Here is a 22,262-nt window from a genome sequence, read left to right on the forward strand (position 1 = left end):
GTTTTGGGCTCAGTGGGTTCCGAATCCATACCTCCTTGGGCTTGGGCCGCAAAAACTGTCCCCACACTATTTATTTTGCTAAAATTTTATTGTTAAAAACACTGTAATAAAATAATTTTTAAACTATAAATAGTACCATGGGACTCACGACTAACTTGCTTATGCATGTTTTTTAAAGTTTGGCTGGTCGTGAACAGTGTCGTAAGACCTAACCAAAAAAGGCAAAATACCTACTAAACATGAGTTTCAAGCATGTAATCTACACTTTCTCAATTATCGAATTATTAAATTAAAAATAAAAAAGTGAAATTTGTGTGTGGGGTCCACTTGTATGTATAGTATACTGTTTTATTCTTTTAATCCTTGACGAATAGAAATGTACACTATACTGAGTCTAATGAATAATTTGGCCGATAATTTGGCTGGCTTTAAACCTTGAACTTAATAATTGTTTGCTAATAAAATAAGATTTGGACCTTTGGCATTAAATTTTTAACCATTTTAGCTGTATCATTATGAGCACCACTATAAGTTTTTTTTTTTTAAATTTCTCTCATTTCTTTTTGTGTGTGTTAAAAATACTTAGCATTCTCAAAAAAAAAAAAAGGTTAATCCCACATTGGAAAATAAGTGTGAGTAAAAAAGATATAAAACTTGTAATGTGTATCTCCAAGAATTAGACCATTTTGAATATATATCGCTGTAAGTTTCTTTAAAAAAACTTTATTCCCTTTCCTCGAGTGTGTGTATTAAAAATACTTAGTATTCTAAAAAAGAAAGAAATGAGCACAATCTTATAAATATGCCTAATAATTAACTTAAAGTTGGCTTTGGATTAAGAAATGCATAAAAAGTATGACCACCCACTTTACTATGATGGTTTTTTTTTTTTTTTTTTTTTTTTTTTTTTTTTGAGTACAGACATTACATCAAGTTTTGCAAAAAAAAAAAAAAAAAAAAAAAGGAAGAAAAAAAAAGAGAAGAAGAAGAAGAAGAAGAAGAAGAAGAAGAAGAAGAAGACGACGTTACTACAAAATTCAATATTGTCTTTATTTTCTAATTATAAAAAGGTTTATTGGTGGTAAATTACAATTAATATGAAACTGCTACCAAAAATTCAAAGGTCAATATATATATATATATATATATGTAAACTTGTTTTCAACTTGAAAAATGAAGAAAAAAAAGGGGATCTCAAAATCACCCCATAGTTTTATACTTGTAATAAATTAGACCTTATACTTTTATTTGTATTATTATTATTATTATTTTTGAGAAGGACTTGTATTAAATTAAACCATTGTTTTGTAACTATCAAATAATAAAAATGTACTTCCAGGATTTAAATCTCTTCTCTTCCATTATAACTATTGAATTACATTCTCAAAAAAAAAAAAAACTATTGAATTAAAAAAAAAAATTAACCGTACACTTTCATTAACCTAACAATCAAAATCTCCATCTAATTCCATAAGAAATCTAATACAAATACACATTTAAAAAAAAAAAAAAAAAGCCTTGTTTGATTCAACCGGCATATCTCACCATATTATATGCTCACATGAGTGAGGAAAACTTTACAAAAAAGGACAAAAATTCATCTAAAAACCATTACATTTATCTCTCTCTCTCACTCACTCGCTTGCACAGACACAATCCAACAAAAAACGCCAATTTTTTTTTTTTAAAGTAAAAAAAGTACACCTTTCCTTTTGTGTTTCGGTGCCAAATTTCTTATTAAAATATAGTTTAACAAAAGTAACGCTAATACCATAATATTTTATCTAATTTTTGCTATAACTCTTTACGTAGCGAGTTATGACTAGCAGAGATATAAATTCATAATTTTTTTTTTCATACTCATAATTTACCACATAAAGAGTCATAAAAAAGTTATTTAAAATATTGTAATACTAACATTCCTATCATTGCTCTACTGAGAGTACATATGAGTTTTGATTGTGACACTCGTGAAAGTGTGAGGTTTAAATTAGAGAAATTCCAAGTTATTATTATAGGGGAATGAGTATGACCATGTGCAAAGAACAATAATGGCAAGATGGTTAATTATGAAGGAGTAGAACACCAATCTGGTACTACACGAACTGGGTGTTTGTAATAACTAATAAATCGTGAGAAGAAAGTACATACAGAACTTCTCCTCGAGGACTGAAAGTCCAACGCGTTTCTGCCCATACGATATACTTTAATAAACAGCTTCTAGCACTAGCAGATGCTTACTTCTCACTACACGACATATACCTCAAATTACAACCTTAACGTAATCCCAGGCTCTCTCTCTCTCTCACATCACTTTCTCTCTCTTCCTCTCTAGTCTCTCTAGCTCTCAAAAACCTTTGTTTTTTTTTTATGGTAACAAACTTCATTACATGTTAAAAGAGTTTCCTTTCTTCTAAGAAATCAATTACCGATACACTTTTGCTTTACGTAGTTACTACTTTTTATTAATTTTCCCTTTCTTCCTGATCTTCCTTTGCTTACTATATAGCATATACTTCGTTGCGTCGGTGATTTTATTGAATAAAAACCAAGAAGAAGAGCAAGCGTTTAAACACACCCACCAAAAAGAAACAAAAGGACTGGTAGTTGAAGAAGAAGAAGAAGATGGTGGAAACAGCAAATCACCAGCACCCACAGGGGCCACCGCCACCACCACTTCAGCCACTTGGAGGGGCAAGGGGTCCTCTTTTTGCACCCAACGAGCAATTTCAACACCTCCAATATTGCATCCACTCCAACCCAAGATGGGGTTTGTATTTCTCTCTCTATCTTTTTGCTTTGTGATTTGTGATTTGATTTTTAATGGTTTTAGTTCAGTTGGTATTTATTTTTATTGATTTCTTTTGATTTTGCTTTGGATTTTTTATGAAGGGTTTTTAAGTTAGATTCTGTGATTAAAAGGTGAAAACTTTTGGTATTTAGCTGCATGTCTTTATCTTTGTGGTGGGGTTTGAGTGAAGATGAGGATGAGAGGATCACACAAATTTATTTTATATTTATTAAGCCTTTTCTTTATGGGTTCCTTTTCTTCTTAATTTTGCATCTCACTTTTTTTCTTTATCTTTTTCTGTCTGTCTACTTGATTCTTGATTCTCTTTTTTACTTCACTATGTCTAATTACTCATATCTTGAATATACGTACACTTTGTTCTTTTACTGTAGAGGACAAACCTTTTTGTAAGTTTAGATGATTTTCATTACTGATTCCACTTCTTTTCTTGATTTGGAAGAACTCTGTATATATTACTGAAAATTCCAATGAAATTTCCAAACTTTTTGCGTATCAATTTTATTAGAATTTTGTAAATCTTAATTAACTCTATGTTGTGCCACTCAGATATTCTACAACTAATTTATTTTAATCAATGTAAATTTTACAGTGGAAACATTTATACTGGGTTTCCAGCACTATATTGTAATGCTTGGAACTACAGTTTTGATTGCCAGTATACTTGTGCCTAAAATGGGTGGCAGCCATGTAAGTTTTTGTCCACTCTATCGTATTTTGATTTATATCAAATCTCTTTTTGAGGGACTAGACCCTTTCTCTAATCCCCAATGTCCGAAATTCAATGTTGACGCAAACAGGGTGATAAAGCCCGTGTTATTCAAACATTGCTCTTTATGGCGGGACTGAACACACTGGTTCAAACAATGATTGGGACGAGGCTTCCTACAGTGATGAGTGCATCATTTGCTTACATCATACCCGTGTTGGCAATTATCAATGATATCTCTGATGAGTCCTTTACATCTGATCACCAGGTATTTAAATTTCAAGCAGAATGTAATATGAGCCATATCTTTGCTATATCATTGTTATAGAGTTCTAGGTGCTATATGGTTTTGTGTCTGGAAGAGATTATATTGCATGGATTATCAGGTTAATTTAACTATTTATGAATTATTATCAACTAATGTTTGGGAGAATGCTCCTAATTTATATGTTTAATTCGTGAATTCTTCTGAAAAGGTCATGAATGGTAACATTTGCCTTTCCTTTTTTTAACATGCGATGCTTTTTCTTTCCCTTACAAATCCAATCTATTTCTCAAGTTGTGATGTTGTCACACTGGTGCATACGTCTCCCTCCCGCTAATAACTAAATTTATCGACCATTGAGGTGCAACCTTGGTGGATTTATCATCAAACTGACGTGCCTTCTTATTTTCTACCTAAATTGGTTTGGCACATTATATTTTTTTCTAAATTAAAGGTAGAGGACTGCCTGCTGATTATGATGAGGGTGCTTGCAGAGGTTTTTGCACACTATGAGGACAATTCAAGGATCCCTAATTGTCTCTTCCTTTGTCAACATCGTTCTTGGATTTAGTAGGGCATGGGGGAGGTTGACAAGGTACAGTAATCATGATATGAAAAAACAATTCATTCTACTCATCTTATTCAATGGTTGCAAATCCTTTACATCTCAAGGATTCTCATTTGAAACCTAGTTCAGGTTCTTGTTTTTATGTTGTCTAACTGTTACCACTTTGCTTTTCTGGTCCCCAGATTATTTAGTCCCGTTGTTCTTGTACCAGTAATTTGTGTAGTGGGTCTTGGTCTGTTCCAGAGGGGCTTCCCACAGGTAATTTCTTTAAAGAACACTATAATGCCTCGGTGGCACTGAAAATAAAATAATAAAATCAGTATATGACTCTCCTATGTTTTGTGCAGGTTGCTAACTGTGTCCAGATTGGCCTGCCCATGCTTATTATACTGGTTGTTACCCAGTATTTGAAGCGCATCGTTCATATGTCCCATGTCATACTTGAGAGGTATGGTTTGCTTATTTGCATTGGTATTGTCTGGGCTTTTGCTGCTATCCTCACTGCGGCTGGTGCTTACAACAACGTAAAAGAGGAGACTAAACAGAATTGCCGCACTGATCATTCCTACCTTATGTCATCTGCTCCTTGGTATGTCCGGATAATTGGGCTCTCTGTTTGCCGATGGAGGCACTACTCCCTTTCATAAGAATCATCCATTTCTGATGCATAACCTGGTGTTTTTTTCCCCCAATCTAGGATTAAAATTCCTTATCCATTTCAGTGGGGTACTCCCATATTCAGAGCGAGCCATGTCTTTGGGATGCTGGGGGCAGCACTTGTTACATCTGCAGAGGTTTAATTGCTATTCTATAAAATCTCCAATTTAGAATCATTTCAAAGATTTGGATGAATATATCTTTATATCAATCCATTATAAACATTTGACCCGCTTACCCTTTGTGCATGATTTCCATCAACTTGACTACTTTTTTTATATTGAAACATTTCTCAACTATACTGATTCCATATTTTAAATTTGGTCCTTTGTCTATTCATTTAACTTTTGCTGCAGTCAACTGGAACCTTTTTCGCTGCATCGCGTCTTGCAGGTGCTACACCTCCACCATCACATGTCCTCAACCGAAGTATTGGCCTACAGGTACAGTCATAGACTGACTACAATTCTTCTTTCATCTCTCTCTCTCTCTCTCTCTCTCTCTCTCTCTCTCTCTCTTATGTATCTATGATTGCTTTAACAGCATATGAAATGAATCTTGATTGGCTTTACCATCTAGAAACTAAAATTAAGGCTTCATCTTCAAATGCAGGGTCTTGGCACGCTGCTTGAAGGGATCTTTGGTTCTGTTGTGGGTACTACTGCATCTGTGTAAGCAATTGATGCTTTAGCAATCAATATATTAATCTGTTTTGGGTCTTTGTTTTGCTTGGTTCTCAACCTTTCCTCTATATGGTTGGAAAAACAATTCTTGGGTTCTCTAACCCTCAATTATGATGCAATAGGTCACCTAGCCAAAAAAGGTGGGTTGATTGGGGGGGGGGGGGGGGGGGGGGGGGGGGGNGAGTACATAAACTATTGACCAAGTAAATTACCTAATTTACCCTTATTATATTAACAAAATTACACAAGGGGAAGGGCTAATTACTCCCTTCCCCTTACTAATTTAAAAACATCCAAATAAGGTGGAGGTGAATCATTCTCCTCTACTCTCCTCCCCACTACTCCCCTTCCCTCTACTCCCCTCTACTCTCCTCCCTCTCCAAACTTCCAAACAAGCCATAAAGGAGAATGATTCACCTCTACCTTATTTGGATGTTTTTAAAATTAGTAAGAGAGAAGGGAGTAATTAGCCTTTCCTCTTGTGTAATTTTGTTAATATAATAAGGGTAAATTAGGTAATTTACTTGGTCAATAGTTTATGTACTCTACTCCCCTTCCAAATCTTTCCAATTTGGGGGAATTAAAATTAGGGGGCTAGAGGGAGTCTAAACCCCTCTAAACTCCTCCAAACCCCTCCCCCTCATTTTTTAAAAAACTTCCAAATAAGGTAATTGCATTACTATCCTTCCCTCTACTCTACTCCCCCTCCTTTTTTAAACATCCAAACATGCCATAATATATTGTTACTTGTTATATGTGAATTGTGAAATACCGGTACTACTAGTACTACTTATTTATTATAATTTTGACTTTGACTTTGAAAGAGTAGCAGTATGGATTTGTGGCTCTTGCAAGTTTGGGCTCAGATTCATTCCCATGTAGTATTTATTTCCTATGGCCATGCATGGTCTATTTTTGGTCAACACTAAATTTAATGTGCACTGTAATAATTAATGTTCCTTAACAGTACAGACCTTGTTTCAATCCAGCTTCCCTCTGGTTCTTTATTAATTAGGCAAAAATTAATGGTTGTACATTAGTAACACCTTCCCCACTTTTCTTTTCTTTTTTGTTTGGTTGGAGCTTCTCCTTTTGATTGATGTGGAATTTCATGAGCCACCCTAGTTGGGGTTGGAAGAAATAGTTGATTATTGAGCAAAGGCTCAGAAAAAAAAATTTAACTAATTAGTTAGAAAAATTATTTTTCCATTTTATCTAGCCAGTTTTTCACATTTACCTACATCAAGCTCTTTTTTTTAATTCATCTTCCAAGGAAAATTCAATAGTATCCACATAGACAATATCTCCATCCATAGGAATCCAAGTACCTGGATAATTTTTTTTTTTTCTCTATTCAATTTAAATACCATTTCATTGTTCTGTTTTTTAATCATAGCCTCACACTCCATATCCAACAATCAAGATCAGCCACCCTTTCACTTGCAAGGTCGAACACAACAGCCAAACTTGGCTAATCAATGACCAAGATTGGCCACACCTCACAACAAAGTGGAACAATAAGTCTTTCTTTTTTTTTTTTCTTTTTTTTTTCTTTTTTTTGAGAAGAACGTGGAACAATAAGTCTAGAGACAACATAATTTCACAATTGTCTAAGGTAGCAAGCAAGTTGTTAATGGTATATAATAAAATAGTATTAATAGTGGGTTCACGAGAATTAATAAAAACTACAAACTCAACTGTCGTGAAATTTGTTGAGAAAATTATTATGTACATATCATTACATGTTACTCCAACTAAAAATATGAGATGGCCATACTAATGTGAGTGCTAAACCTACAAAGTTACTAAATTTTAGTTAAAAAGAAGCAGGGACGGACCCATTAAGGGGCAGGGTGGGGCCATTCCCCCCCCCCCCCCCTCAAATTATTATTATTTTTTTTTGAGAAACTTTTTTAGCTATTTTATTTGCATGCCCATATTTTAGAGTTTATAGTCGGCCCCCCTCACATTTTTGGATTGGTCCAAATAGCTCAAAAGAAACTAATCACCTAACCCTTTCTTTGAATCCATGGCCCCTCCATAGTCCAAATACAACACAACAAAAAATCCACAAATCATCAATATCATAATTCAATAACTCATAATCAAAAAAATCTCATAGAAAAAAAAATTCCCTTATGAGGGTGACAATAATTTATATAACTTTTTAATTGATTTATAAATTATGGGAAAGTCAATTACAATATTTAATTTTTTTTCAAAAGATAAAATGCAAAATTCTTTTAGAAATCAATATTGATGATGTAGCATTGCCAACGCTTACTATTAATATCCCAATTTTTTAAAATCCTCAAACAAAGTTTTGAAAACTTCATTAGTGTGATTTTTAGTTGTATCCAAAAATATGAGTTTATCATTTTGGTGAGTTGGTCAATATGATAAAATCAACATATTAATTCCAATTATTTAAAATTTGGAGATCCGAAGTTCTCTTCTTTTTTTATTCTTCTCCGAAAAGGTTTGAATATCATATTGTAACTTTCAACTTTTTTGGTTCATATTATTTCCTTCTTGACTTAAATATTTATGGTAATAAAGTGCAATTGTTTTGTCTACAATGATTTTTTTTAATAAACCATGTCACTTGAAATTTTTTTGATTCCTGCTTTCATCCTCCTAAGTTCAAATCCTAATTTCTTCCCTGAAAAAAAGAGATGGCTGTACTAATGCGGATTGCTAAAGGGCTCTAGTATTTTAACAAAAAGGATAAACCATAGACTTATCACTCCAAATCATAATCTTGTGGCATCTTTGACCATTTGTGTTGTAATTAACAATAAAAACTAGGATAATGCCCTTGGTCAGACATATTTCATGATCAATCAACATGTATTCAAAAAATAAAAAAAGTTGAGGTGGGGCCAAAGATGTGTGTGTGAAGTGTGAACGCATACTAAAAGGTTTTCGAGTCACTTTCAATTGAAGGACTAGAAGTTATCAACAAGGCTAAGAAAGTGAGAAACTGACTAAAGCAGCTTCTGGGTTCTCTCCTCTTTGCTCAACAAAACTCCACTCTTTTGATGACGCATGATACGAATCTAGTGAAGGGTCCCAGAATATAATAATAATCTTCAAAAACATTCGGTTTTTTATTTTGCTATGTAGGTCCCACACGCTTCTTTTTCTTGTCGCTCTTTCCGCGTTATTGCTAGTCACATAATATAAACGCAAATATTACACTGTCCTAATAAGACCAAAAAATCCACATTCTACGCATGCCATATAAGAAAAGGCCTAAAGGGCACAAAAAACTTTGAGTGCACGAACCTGATAATGCATTGGACCCCACATTGACAAGAGCAATGTTTACCAAAGAGTTAATTTTTTTTTTTTTTCAATAATGCAATTGTTTTTCATAATCGACGTTAATCACGTTAAAATTAAGATGTTATAGGTGATAATTTGAAACCTGTTTAGTAAGAAATTTTTAATAATGTTGTTTAAGTATTGTAAAAATACGTGTGGATTAAAAAATATTGTAAAAATATGTGTATGTTAAAAAAGTATTGTGTAAATTCGTGTTGTGGTGTTTAAACACTAAAACTATTATTTAAACAACATTACCTAACACCTCCGATTTTCTATGAATATATGTATGTGCATTTTTTTCTTCTCCCCTGTTTAAAAAAAAGAAAAAAAAAAGTGTTTCTTTGGGAAAAAAGAAACAGGGTGTACAAAATTTGGCATTTTGAGACCAAAATCATAGAGGCTATGCTTCATGTAATTGTTGCCTTGGTTGGTACTTAACAGGCAGTAAAAATGAGATACCCAACTACTACACGGTTTTATGCCAAAAAGAGAAGACTTCCACAGCAATTGATGGTGTCTATAAACTACTTATGACATATGGCCCCGTTGATTTGTTTTCCACGGCATTAAGCCAGAGACTTTTTGTTTTGGTGTTTCATTGAGATAAAAGTTTTGAGTTTTTGGTCGGTTGGATATGTAATGATATAGAGAGAATTCTACGCCCTTATCCCCTAGTTCAGCTGTTCAAAGGGCTCATCCAATCAATGACTGAGTAGTGGCTTGCTACCGAACACATTTGTGTCTCATTGCAGAGGCTATAAGCCAAGAAGAGAGAGATAATCTACCACTAATTCATTTACATCTTTTCACATTATTTCCAAAAATTATGTACATCGAAAAATACTAATACTAATAGTCACACGTGCCAAGAGCCTTGCAACTTAGTCTCCCTTTTAGGAAGAACGAAACATCCCCCACAACCTTGTTGATTAAAAAAAAAAAATACACTATGTTCATTCATTTATCCAGTCCATATCAAAGCATTTCTCAGTAACCTGAATATGAAGGTCTGGCATGGCCTTCTCCATATCTCTCCACAGCCAGGAAACCTCTTCATCGCAAACTACACGACGCAATGACTGTAATGAAGAAGCAGACCTTGGAAGGTCCCTTATCTGCGAACACTCACTCATATCAATCTTCTCCAAACTCTCTAATTTACCTAGGCTTTCAGGAAGACATGCCAAATTAACACATTGAGCAATGTCGAGATATTTCAACCGAACTAGCTCACATATTCCAGGAGAAAGCATCTTCAAAGTTGGGCAAGCATATAACCTCAGGGTTTGTAGGCTTTTCAGTTTGCCCAAGTCAGCAGGCAGCTGGTATAAGCTATGGCAATTGGTGATACTTAGGCTCTTGAGTGAGTACATCCCACAGATGGTAGAAGGCAACTCAAATAAATCATCACAGTGATCAATTGTGAGTTCTGAGAGACAAGGGAAGAGCTGGGGTAGCTCTACTGACTGACCAAGGATGTTTTTTACCTTGCATAGAACAAGGGAAATTTTCCTCAAGTTTTTCAGGATGGAAGCTTTGGATATAGGAGGGATGGTAACTTTCTCAAGCCAGAGGCTCCTCAAGTTGGGCAAATTAGTAAAAATAGAATGGTTCTTAAGGACTGCACTGGATGAACCATGATTGATAACTATTAGTGCCCTCAGCCTTGGCATGTTATCAATGAAATGAGGCAAGAAGTACTCGGTTGAGGAAAAGTTCAGGATGAGCACTTCAGCCTTTGGAAAATCCAATCGGAACCAGTCCATCTCATTCATTTCCCCTATATTATGAAATCATATTGAAAGTGAGCACAAAAAAGACTATAACAAAACAACAAAATTGAGATGCATGCTCCTTTTATACTCTAATTCCTGTTTGGATAAGCTACCAAACAAGTCTAATTTTTTTCGCTAGAAAGAAAGGCAATTTAGAAGGAGTGATGATAATACCTGTATGAATTGAAACGATCTGGGCATTAAATTGCTGATCTGAATTCCTACCCCACTCTTTTGGAAGTTCTTTCTCTCTTCTTGGCATAAGCAATCGCGGGCGTTCATTTATGAGTCCCTGATTGCTTAAATGAAGAGCAAGGTCTCTCAACACATCATGTTGAGTAACAAAGATCTCAAAGCAACTGCTATACATGTCTCCAGTTCTGCCAGATTAATAATACAGTAAAGGATTTAGAATGCATATCACTGCTAAAACAAGAGCAACCTATGTTCATGACAACTAAAGTAAGCCCAAACCTACATACCTCTCTTCCTTCACCAGGGCGAGGAGATTCTTCTCTGAAAGTTCAACAAGAATCGCAAAAGCATCTTCTCCATCGATATCATGTAGCTCAACCCACATATTGATAAGGATCTCAAGAGGAATCTTCCTGTCTTCGGGGAAGGCCCCCAAATCCAAGAAACATTCCCTGACCTTTTTACTCAAGAATTTAACGCTTACTGCCATTCTTTCAAGCAGCTTATTTTCATGGGGCTCAGATACAGGCTCACCTCGAGACAACCTGCTCTTTGCACTTAACCAAAACATTTCAGGTTGATCCCTTAACGAAGCTCCTATCACTTTAAGTGCCAAAGGAAGCCCCTTGCACTCACTCACAACCTATTGAATGCAAATTTAATGCGCATCAGCAAGAAACAAGTAACCAATTACAATTCTGAAAAATTACAAAACCCAATTTGCTACACAAGCACAGAGGTTAAAATAATACTACCTGCTTGACAAGATTCTCATTAGAACCAAGAGGCATGGACTTTTCTCCAAAAGCAGAGTGGCAGAACAAAGACAGTGCTTCATTCTCCGTCAATAATTCTACTTCATAAGTAGCCTTGGTAACAGAAGGAAATTTGAACCGAGAAACCACAAGGATTTTGCAGCCTGGAAATATAAGCTTTTCGAGCACTGCAAGTGACCACACATCATCCAGTACCACCAGGGTTCGGGCACCAATTCTCCACTCATACTGGAGATTATATTGTGGAATCATATAATTGCAGTCCAAATTCTCATTCCCCATAATGTATCCCCAAATCTTAGCTCTCAACTGATCCACATTTGGAGACTGTGATACTGTCAGGAACAAAATCCTGTCACAGAAGTAACCTGCACAAAGTGATAAAAAGAGTCCATTGGAACCAAACCTTCATACTGGTTGTACAATTTTGAGCATATTAAAGATAATAATCAACCTTACATAGTACTTTCCTAAGACAATCTTATTTTCCAAACTAGAGAATCCTTCTTCCAATATCCGCTATAATACAATACTCATTAACCATGAGGAGCACACAACAACAATCAAAGCCTTATCCCCAAAATTTTATGATCGGTTAGGAATTCTCAACAGATTAGTTAGGATCGGCTACATGTATTCTTAAGTTATAAAATCTCCGCTCATCTCAAAAGGTTGTAACTTGAAACGAAACATTTATCTAAATCAGATACAAAAGTGGTATTTGGCTCAATTTGCTGGAAAACTAAAAATTGAAACTTTTAAGCAAACAGATCAAAACCTAGATACCAAAATTATAAAACAATTAAGAACCAAAAATAACAATGATAAAGTCTTATTCTTTTAAGATTTACAGTACTCACTTCGAACAAGATCATCTTTGCAAAACTCTCTAGCCAAGGTGGTTTTCCCAGACCCACCAATCCCACAAATAGAAACAACCCGAAACTCATCTCTCTCAGTCAACACCATCTCCTTCACTCTCTTCTTTCCCAACTCTAACCCAACACCAAAACTCACAAAACCACTCTCAGCACCCCACCTCTCCTCCTCTTCCTCCACTCTCTTCATAGCCTCCTCTATCACCCACCCTCCAGCACCACCACCTCCCATTCTCATAGCTCCAAGCCTCTGCTCGATCCGCCGAGCAGACCCTTCAAGTTTGTCGAACCTCTCAGCCGCATCGGCTCTCATGTGGTGCACATCAGCAAGCACATGCATCGGAACCATAGTTTTCAAGAACCTCGAAACTTTCTTATCAATCTGATCCATTTTTCTTGAAAGTTGCAAGTTCCTGTAGACGTTCCAGCGAGGCGAAGCGAGGACCTTGTGGGTGACATCGATGCCTTCTTCGAGAGTCCTGTAGAGATTGTTGAGTTGGGTTTGTCGATAAGGTGTGAGCTCGACTCCAGCCATCTTGATTTCGTAGACCACAGGCCTGAGTTGCTCGAGTGTGGAGCTTAGTTGCTCGGCACTTGACTTGCAGAGACACGACTTGTGTGCTATGTTGAACAGCATTTTCAGTAGCTCCGTCGTGATCTCACCGGCGAATAGGTCTACAACACCACCCATGGTTGCGGGTGAGGAATGGTCTGCGAAAGACAGTTTGTGCGTGCGAGAGAGAAAATTATGGCGGGTGGAAGTTTGTGTTTTATAGCACCAAGTGCCAACAACCGAAGTATATTCTCCAAAATCGTGTTTTTAATAAAGAAAAAAAGGTGTAGAGTATAGTTTTTCTTTTTTTTCTTTTTTAATATAAGTGTCGGGATGGAGGGATTTTAACCCGACGGCTCCTAATATTGTTAATGTTAGTTGAATTACAAGGTTCATGATACTTTTTTCTATAATTATTAGTGCACAATAAGAGAAATGTTGTCAAGAGGCTCTTGCAACTCATCTAGATTTCTACATGTTTCCAAAAAAAAAGTTTAAAGTTAAAGTAAAAATTATGTTAACGATGGTTTTATATGAAGAGGGAAAAATTATCCTCTCCATTTCAAGTTTCATAAAAAGAAATTTAAAATGGATACCAAACTAAATGGAGATGATTTTATTCCATGAAAGTGATATTACTTTATTAAGTCTACCATCTTAGATATTATGCAATCTCAAATATTACGAAAAATAGTTGTGATTATCCGTAGGTTTTTTACATGATATTTTTATTATTATTATGATGGTTGATTTTGACCTAAAATTAATAGAAAGCGATAAATCGGATATAAATGAAGAGTAGTTACATAAATGGTGTTGATCACCAAAGGTCAAAGTGTCACTTTGAAATATTTAAATTTACTTACTGTGGGGGGGCGAAAAGTAGAACAATTAATCAAGACTTTTTTTTTTTTTTTTTTAATTTATAGAGGTGGGATGCAAGGTCAATCCCATAATATTCGGTGTGTAGGATGAAACGAAGATCAAAGATAAATTGTCTACGAAGTGGAAGTGCTCAGCTAGAGTTTGTATAAGAAATAACTAAGTGTTCGTCCTCATATTCAATCCGAGAATGAAGATACAACTGAATGGTTTTTCTCTCTCTCTCTCCCTCCTTTTTTCCTCCCCTTGATCTAGTTGCTTCTTGGCTTTATATAACTTAGCCAAGATGCATTTGGACCTTATATTTGGAAGGCAATGATCAAACTATCTTGATACTTGTCCCATCAAGACTTTGCTAGAAGGTTTTTACACTTGAGCATTAGTTGTGGCAACACTATTCACAGTCCCCATTACTGCGTTCAGCTAAGTGGTTTCAGTGCATTTAACGCAGAGGGGATGGCCATTTTGTACTTCCTTTCCCTTCTCTTCCTGGTTTAGCACCAAGTTTCCCTTGTTTCCCCTCAAGTTGCCCCATGCACCCTCTGACTCTGTCCCTTGACCATCCGAGGTTAGGCAAGTGTCCTCGGCATCCTCATCAGATATGGTTAGGTAGCCCAGGTGAGAATTAAGTGCATACCTTTCGAGAATAATTTGCCTTTGTCTCCCAAGGTCACCACCATATGAATTGGGCTTGCCATCTAGGTCCTCGTCCCCCCACACTTACCTATTTGACTTTAAAAATAAATTGAATAAAAGAATAAGTGTGCTTAGGGTTAAAAAAATGAAGTTTTAAAAAATATACATAAATTGTCTTAAAAATTAAGTTAATTTATAAGCTTAAACAAACGACTTCAAGATAATCCAACCAAACACGTGGAATGTTTAAAACACATGCTTTTTGTATGTTAAAATATTAGAGTTATAAAAACTTGCTTAATAAGTTATAAATATGTATTGGTTTCAATTAGTTAAATTTATTGTCATCAAATAAGAAATATGTTATTTTTAAGGCTTAAGATACCTTAGTAAGTTGTAAAAAATATTTTAAATTGTGGGACCTGAATATAAAAATTCATTGTGAGAAACTAGGAATTCTGAACTATACAATGTTTTTCACTCATCCTTTTTATCATTATAATTTTGTATTTCATTTGTTCATTTGTTGAAATATTGAGATTTTAGTAAATGATTGGGATTCATCAAAAAATTGGATAGCATTGATGGAAATAGTATAAACTACGATTGTTGAAATCAGATATCACTATATTGGTTCAATTTTTATTTTTTTATTTTTGTTTAAAAGCAATGTTAATCATCATGTAGATAAATGCAAAACATTTTCATAATAGGGTAATTAATTATAATTTTACATTGTACTATCAATGTAAATTTTGCATTGCCAGTACAATGTAAACTAAAAAATTTTCTTTGTAATAAATAAATATATAATATATATCCTTTTTATGATGGTTCCACAGTTCGATTAAGGAAATTCAATTACTATATATCTATATTTTTCCTCACAATTAGCTTGTATTTTAATAATAATTAGCTTTGTATTCTCAATGAGGTTGTTAACTTTTTTTTTTTAGTTAAACATAATTTGTGAATTTTAATTAGAAATGAATCAATGTGACCAACAATTCTCAATTTGGGAGTCATATCTTTTTCTTTTCTTTTTTAGAAAGAATTTGGAGTCATATCTTTTCTTTTTCTTTTTCTTTTTTTTGGTAAACCATGAATAATGCATTAAACGAGGAATTAACTATTCTGTTACAAAACACATTAGCTTTGTCATGAGCTAATATACTTTCCACCACAGGCGATGGACTCAAAAATACAACAAAAGAAGGTAAAGATATTGCTCCCAATTTAGCCAATGCATCAGCGCATTAGTTAGCCTCTCGGTAAGCATGAACAACCCGCTTATTGGGGATTGCCCTCAGCAGGTTCCTGCAATCAGTTAATAAAGGCTCCATGTATTGTTATTCATAAGAAGAACCATGCTTAACACATCAAGTTCTACAGTAAGATTGTTTAGACCCATATCCTTGGCCAACATTAGCCCATCTCTCAAGGCCCAAGGCTCTGCCATGCAGCTATTAGTATGTCCAAGTGGTCTGGCATAACCTGTTAACCACTCCCCATCGTGACTCTTGATCACCCCTCCACCCCCTACCTTCTTTGGATTCCCCATTATTGATCCATCGAAGTTAAGCTTCACCCATCCCTCAAGTGGCTTCATCTAGCCAACTGGGATCACAACTTTGGCTTTTTGTAGTTTTGCATTGAAGCCAATAGAGTAGTATTTTGCACTATCTTTAATGCATCGTTTGAAACACAAATGCTCCGCCTTGCCTGTTTTGAACACAAAATTGTTTCTGTGTAGCCACAATTGCCAGACCCCTATAGGGAACAAAATCCTCCAGGGAATACCCATAAACTTCAAACTGATATTACTCTAATAGTTGGACTCAAGCCATTTTCCAAGGGGTAAATTAAACGTGTCCCTTAGGCAATGGGGAAATTTCAGTTCCTGCCAGAAATATTTTGCCACCTCACAACCCCTTAAAAGATGATCTACAGATTCATTATTCTTTTTACACAAACTACAAATGGGGTCGAGGTTTAAACTCCTTGAGCCCAGCACTTCTCTAATGGGTACACTGTTATGAAGGTACAAGTACAACCATAAAAAGAATTTAACCTTGGGCGGAGCTTCCACCTTCCATACCCATGGTATAGATTCAGTTTCCAGGTTTAAGGGATTTAAACCCCTTGCCAGCAGATAGGCAGATTTAAGAGAGGAGAAGCCATTCTTGGAGTGAGCCTAATGCAGCGAGTCTTCTACATTTTGGTCAATAGATAGAGGGGTAGCTTTATGACATTCAGTAAATGGTCTGTTATTTCAAAGGATATACTCTGAGCACTCCATTCACGCTCAGCATCAAAGCATTGCCTGATTATTAGATGGTCCTCTTCTCAATTTAGATGCCCTTGGATGAGACTGCGTAGGGTACCCACTAGCAGCCAAAAATCCATCCAGAAATTGATTGATTCACCACTCCTTACAGACCATTTTAGACATTTGACATAGATTGGACCTCACTTCTTGCAAGCAGACCAAACACTTGAGCAAGGTAATTTTGTTCCTTCCTCCGTCATTCTTCTGGGAGTTAGATATTTTGTAGCCACATGTTGCCCAAGGGGACTCCTATTCACTAGCCAACCTCCAACAAAGTTTAGCAAGGATAGCTAGATTTCTATCCTTCATTGAGTGCAATCACAGCCCTTCTAACTCTTTTGGAATGGTCACTGTGCTCCACTTGACCATATGCATTTTCCTTTTCTCTTCAATCGAGCCCCATAGGAAATCTCTAATGGTTTTATCAACTACATCACATACTTTACTAGGAAGGGCTTGACATTGCATGTAGTATTCTGCTATTGGGGCTGCTACTGATTTGACAAGTACAAGCTTTCCAGCCCTTGATAGCAGCTTGGTCCTCCATCCAACAAGCTTATTTTGAACCCTTTCCACCACAAAATTAAAGGCAGCACCCGGTCTACCCTGGGTGAGGATGGGAAACCCAAGGTATCTTCCTAGATTATTGGTAGCATTCATTCCCAGTTTTCTACATATATACCTCTTCCTCCTTCTTGTAACATTTTGTGAAAATAGGATCTTAGACTTTCCCGAATTAACCTTTTGACCAGCAAGATTACAAAAATGATCTAATACTTCAATAACAGCTTCACAATTCTTATGATTTGCCTTTGCAAAAAGCATCAAATCATCTGCAAAGAACACATGTGAGACGCTTGGCCCATGTCTAGAAGCTTACATCTTATCCCATCTTCTTTCTTTACACATGCTTGTGATTTGTGCACCAAGGAACTCCATTCATAACAGGAACAGATAGGGTGAGATGGGATCACCCTGCCTGATGCCTCTCGAAGGCTGAAAGGCTTCTAATTTACTTCCATTAAATAACAGGGCTGTGGTTATTGTGGATATGCAGCTCATGATGAGACTAGTAATATTATGGGGAAATCCAAAATATTCAAGAACCATTTTGATAAAGCTCTACTCAAGGCGATCATAAGCCTTTTCCATATCAATCTTTATTACCATGTATCCATCCTTTCCCTTCCTACTTTTCAGAGAGCAAATTAATGCCTAAGCAATTATGATATGATTCGAGCTCCTTCTCCCTTCAAGGAATGCTGCTTGCATGGGGGAGATTAACAATGGCAGCAGGGGTCTAATTCTCTACACAATAATCTTAGATATTATCTTATAAACAGTACTGCACAAGCCAATTAGTCTATACTAACTGACAGTTTCATGCCCAAGACGTTTAGGGATAAGGGCAATAAGATCTTAGTTAAGGTAATCCGGAACTTTTTGATTTGTGAACGCTCCTTTTACTTCCCTCTTGTTTGAGTACATGTGGTTTTCTCTTTTTTGAACTTACCATGTATAGTAAATGTGTTGTATGGAGCATTAACGAGTTCACTATTGACTAATGCTTGTCTCATTCACATAAGTCATGACCGCAAGTTCCAAACAGTAATCACTTTTTCATTAAAAAAAAAAAATAGTAATCACTTTGTACTGGTCAACCTTTCACAGCGGTGATTAGTAATCACTTTGTACTAAACTTTCTAAGCATAAAAGTCCGTACCATTAACACAATCTTACACAGCCTAAGAAAAAAGAACAAGTTTTCTTATGAAATCCATAGATTCACAGAAACCAAAAACAAGATCGATAATGAATTTAAATATAATATTGCATTGATTAGCGTAATGGACTTCATTCGGAAAACTCAACACGCTTCCGCCTAATTTGTTTGCTTGCTTTGTTCACAAACCAAATTCAAGTTCTCTATCTAGAGCAGCCATAAAAGAAGAAGAGCATCATCATACTGAAGTTGAAAAAGTGAAAGTCCCGTTTTTTGTTTTTTTTTTAAAGGTGTCTTAAATTGATTTTAAAATGGTAAAAACTAAGTTTTATTTGCTAACTAAAGTACTTCAACTTTTCATGATTTGCATTCTCAAAAAAAAAAAAAAAAATCATGATTTGTAAATATGTTATTTATTACAATGGTTTTTGAATAACAAAAATTTTATTTGGTTTCTAAGTATCAGCCTAGAAATGCAAGACGACACTAAAATAGCAATATTTTAATAAACACATAATTTTTTTTACAACATTTTCATACTCGCTAAAGTTGTGATTATAATATTATTTTCACGTGAATTCATCAATTGACACAACTTTTATTATATAATAATATATCATTCACAACAACAACCACAAATCTTAGTTCCAAAATTTTAGGAATAATTATAGATACTCAATAGACTAGTTAGTATTGACCACATGTATTCTTTTTAGTAATTCTATTATATTCAAACTCATACTATAAGGGTTTTTTTTTTTTTTTTTTTTTTTACTTGATATGTCTTTACTACTTTTATTAATGTTATTTTTGGTCCTTCTCTTATGACCCTCTTTTGTTCTCACAGCTGGAATCAACTCATTTTTTCTCACGGTTGCATTAATTGTTTTTCTTTAAATCATCAAACTATTTGAAGTGACTTTTTATCATCTATTTCTCAACGGTAGGGATCAATCCCATCTTCAAGCAAATTTTCTTCATTTCAAAGTCTATCTATCTTTGTATTCCCACTTATCTATCTTAAGATTCTCCTAACAAATCATGTTAATATCTTTGAACATGAGGAAAATTAAGTAACATTTGGTGTTATGTTCTAGGTTTTCCAATAAATCACATAATTAAATTATATTATACATTAAAAAAAAGATAATACTAATTATTGGATAAGAGATAATCCCTTTTTTTTGTATTAATAATACAATTATAAAAAAATGCCTAAAAAAACTAGACCTAAATTTGATATGTATGACCAAGATCTGTGAAATCTTTTGTGTATAGGTCCATTTCATAAAGAACAAGTTTTCTAGTATTAAAAACAAAACAATTGACTGACCGAAGAAGATGAGTGAAGGAAAAAGATGCAAAGTAACTGTATGGATTGGATATTGACTACTGTTTTAATAAGTGGAGGAGACAACGTTGCACCCCACAAATACAATGCTCTCTCGTTGACGAGCGAAATGACCACCATACCCCTCGTCAACTAGAAATAATTATTTTATTACTTCGTTTTATAATGAAGAAGAGAGAGAGAGAGAGAGAGAGAGCTCTCAGTCAAAGCTTTGAAAGTCATACATGGGGTAGTGCTTTTGAATCAAACAGGCTATAGTGTTAATCTCACTCTAAAAGATGGGGTAGATGAACAAGGTTAAACGTTTCTTTTAGGTCAGTAGAAACTAGATCCAAGTTTGGGATCCGTGAATTATTACCACTTATTACTGGTGGGAGAGAAAGGAAGAAAGATTGTTTTTTAAGAGTAAAATTATATACGTTAGGCTGTTTTGAATGCCTTACAAGTTTGTTTATTGCTTATTTTTTTATATTATTTATGAATTTTATATAAGTCAAATGCTTATTTTATTTAACTTTTAAAAAGTTATATAAACGACAAGATAATTATCACTTTTAACGTTACATGCTATGAGAGGGTGCTAATTATTATTGCCTCTAAATTCTAACCAATGTAATATAGCTAATTCAGCAATTACAAAAATCATAGGATTTCTTTGGGAAAGTTTACTGAGCAAATTGTTCTAACATCTAAGCTCAGTTTTATCATATTGACTAATTGTTAGTTAACCACCATAACAATGCAATAGACCTCTTTAGTCATATAAAGCAATCAATCGGGTTCCAATATATTAGCCAGTCAAAAAGAGATTTATGCAGAATATATATACATTGACCGCAAAGTTTTCTTTGTAGTTGGCTGTCCATGTGATCTCACTTAAAATCGATGAAGAATCTGATTAAACAAGAGAATATGTGGATTTTTTTTTTTTTTTTTTAAAAGAGACTTGGTCAGGGTTTCGTATGTATTTAACTCATTGAAGTATTCTAGTTCTAGAACACAATAGGATTAGGAACTTGACATCACTCGTTGTTTTCTTGCATAGGGTTCCAAATGCACAGTGTGGACTCGGTAGCATTGAACCAGAGTCTATGAGATCAAATATTGAAAATTATAAGCTTTTTGTTTGTTTGGTCGCAAAAATTATATTTTACAAGCATGCTCACAAAGCCAAAACGAGTTATTAATTGAGAATCTTCACATCTAAACTACCATTTATCAAGTCAATGTTAGGGTTGGGTTGTTTAACAATAAAAATTATATTAAAAAAATTAAAAAAATAAACCAATATGAAAGTTCTTGCCAAGCTGAGTTACAAATTATACTCAAATAGCTTGCTTTTTTTTTTTTTTTTTTTTTTTTGCAGCTCATTCGCATTAGTTTGTGCAAGAATTTTTGTTTGTTTTAGCATTAAAGCGGACTTTTTTTTTTCTATTTTGCACAACAAATACTCACATCAAATTATCTATTCTACATTTTATTTCATTTAAATATCAAATTTTTTTTTATTTTTTAATTGTTTCTCTTCCTTCATCCTCGAAATATGTAAAGAACGAACAAAACAATGTAAAATAAATAGTGTCAATATTACTTTAAATAAGATAATTTTAAGGTTTGAATGTATTAAATTGAAGCGCTTTTTCTATTTTGCATTGTCTTTGCAAATGGTCAAAAGAGAAATGCATGGTGCTTCTCATTTGTGTAACTGCAACTATCACTTTGTCATAACCTTAACATTGATTTCATTTTCTTATGTGGACCTATAGTGGTGATTGGTAGACAGACACTTCTCAGATGATAATAAACCCAATAATGAACCGCCAAGAGACATATTTTTGAAGATTTCATGGACGCATAAACCAATATCATAATTCATAAATAAATTTATCTGCAATTTAACACAAAATGAAAACTAGGAAAATTCTTTGTTCTTTCCCTTTTTATTATAATATCTTTTTATCTGTTTTGTTTTGTATGGAGATAACATTAGGCGTCGTGCGGAAGCATAAAAGTGTAAAAGGCAATAGCACTTTCAATCATAAGAGCACTTGCAAGTTGGGGATGACAAGGCTCTTAAAGAGTGATTGGTCTTTGATTAATGATTAGCGTTTTGCGATACGTTTAAAGTTCTTGTCATGTCTGT

At 34.6% G+C, this 22,262-nt stretch overlaps 2 protein-coding genes across 2 annotated transcripts; one reads left to right on the plus strand and one right to left on the minus strand.

The window, feature by feature from the left end:
- The first annotated feature begins 2,245 nt into the window (after positions 1 to 2,245).
- LOC112022531 (nucleobase-ascorbate transporter 3) lies at positions 2,246 to 5,820 on the plus strand. The gene is made up of 9 exons (XM_065763689.1): positions 2,246 to 2,770; positions 3,402 to 3,499; positions 3,610 to 3,786; positions 4,278 to 4,378; positions 4,534 to 4,609; positions 4,699 to 4,940; positions 5,049 to 5,145; positions 5,365 to 5,451; positions 5,621 to 5,820. Exons 1-9 carry the CDS (start codon positions 2,626 to 2,628, stop codon positions 5,681 to 5,683), a joined length of 1,086 nt encoding a protein of 361 aa, XP_065619761.1. The 5' UTR covers positions 2,246 to 2,625; the 3' UTR covers positions 5,684 to 5,820.
- Positions 5,821 to 9,803: 3,983 nt separating this feature from the next.
- LOC112022539 (probable disease resistance protein At4g33300) lies at positions 9,804 to 13,448 on the minus strand. The gene is made up of 5 exons (XM_024055150.2): positions 12,628 to 13,448; positions 11,747 to 12,135; positions 11,279 to 11,634; positions 10,971 to 11,176; positions 9,804 to 10,801 (listed from the first exon to the last, which is right to left on the minus strand). The coding sequence occupies exons 1-5, from the start codon at positions 13,334 to 13,336 to the stop codon at positions 9,975 to 9,977; spliced, it is 2,487 nt and encodes an 828-aa protein (XP_023910918.1). The 5' UTR covers positions 13,337 to 13,448; the 3' UTR covers positions 9,804 to 9,974.
- Between the last annotated feature and the right edge of the window lie 8,814 nt (positions 13,449 to 22,262).

Source organism: Quercus suber, unplaced genomic scaffold, assembly GCF_002906115.3.
Source record: "Quercus suber isolate HL8 unplaced genomic scaffold, Cork oak 2.0 scaffold_518, whole genome shotgun sequence".
Taxonomy (NCBI): Eukaryota; Viridiplantae; Streptophyta; class Magnoliopsida; order Fagales; family Fagaceae; genus Quercus; species Quercus suber.

Bases quoted from the DNA above. Each gene is read 5' to 3' on its own strand.
- LOC112022531 (XM_065763689.1), top strand. From the start codon at position 2,626: ATGGTGGAAACAGCAAATCACCAGCACCCACAGGGGCCACCGCCACCA. The intron at 3,500-3,609 runs GTAAGTTTTTGT...TGACGCAAACAG, and splicing joins CTAAAATGGGTGGCAGCCAT to GGTGATAAAGCCCGTGTTAT. The intron at 4,379-4,533 runs GTACAGTAATCA...TCTGGTCCCCAG, and splicing joins GCATGGGGGAGGTTGACAAG to ATTATTTAGTCCCGTTGTTC.
- LOC112022539 (XM_024055150.2), bottom strand. From the start codon at position 13,336: ATGGGTGGTGTTGTAGACCTATTCGCCGGTGAGATCACGACGGAGCTA. The intron at 11,177-11,278 runs GTATGTAGGTTT...TTAATCTGGCAG, and splicing joins GCCCTGGTGAAGGAAGAGAG to AACTGGAGACATGTATAGCA. The intron at 10,802-10,970 runs GTATTATCATCA...TTCATAATATAG, and splicing joins GATCGTTTCAATTCATACAG to GGGAAATGAATGAGATGGAC.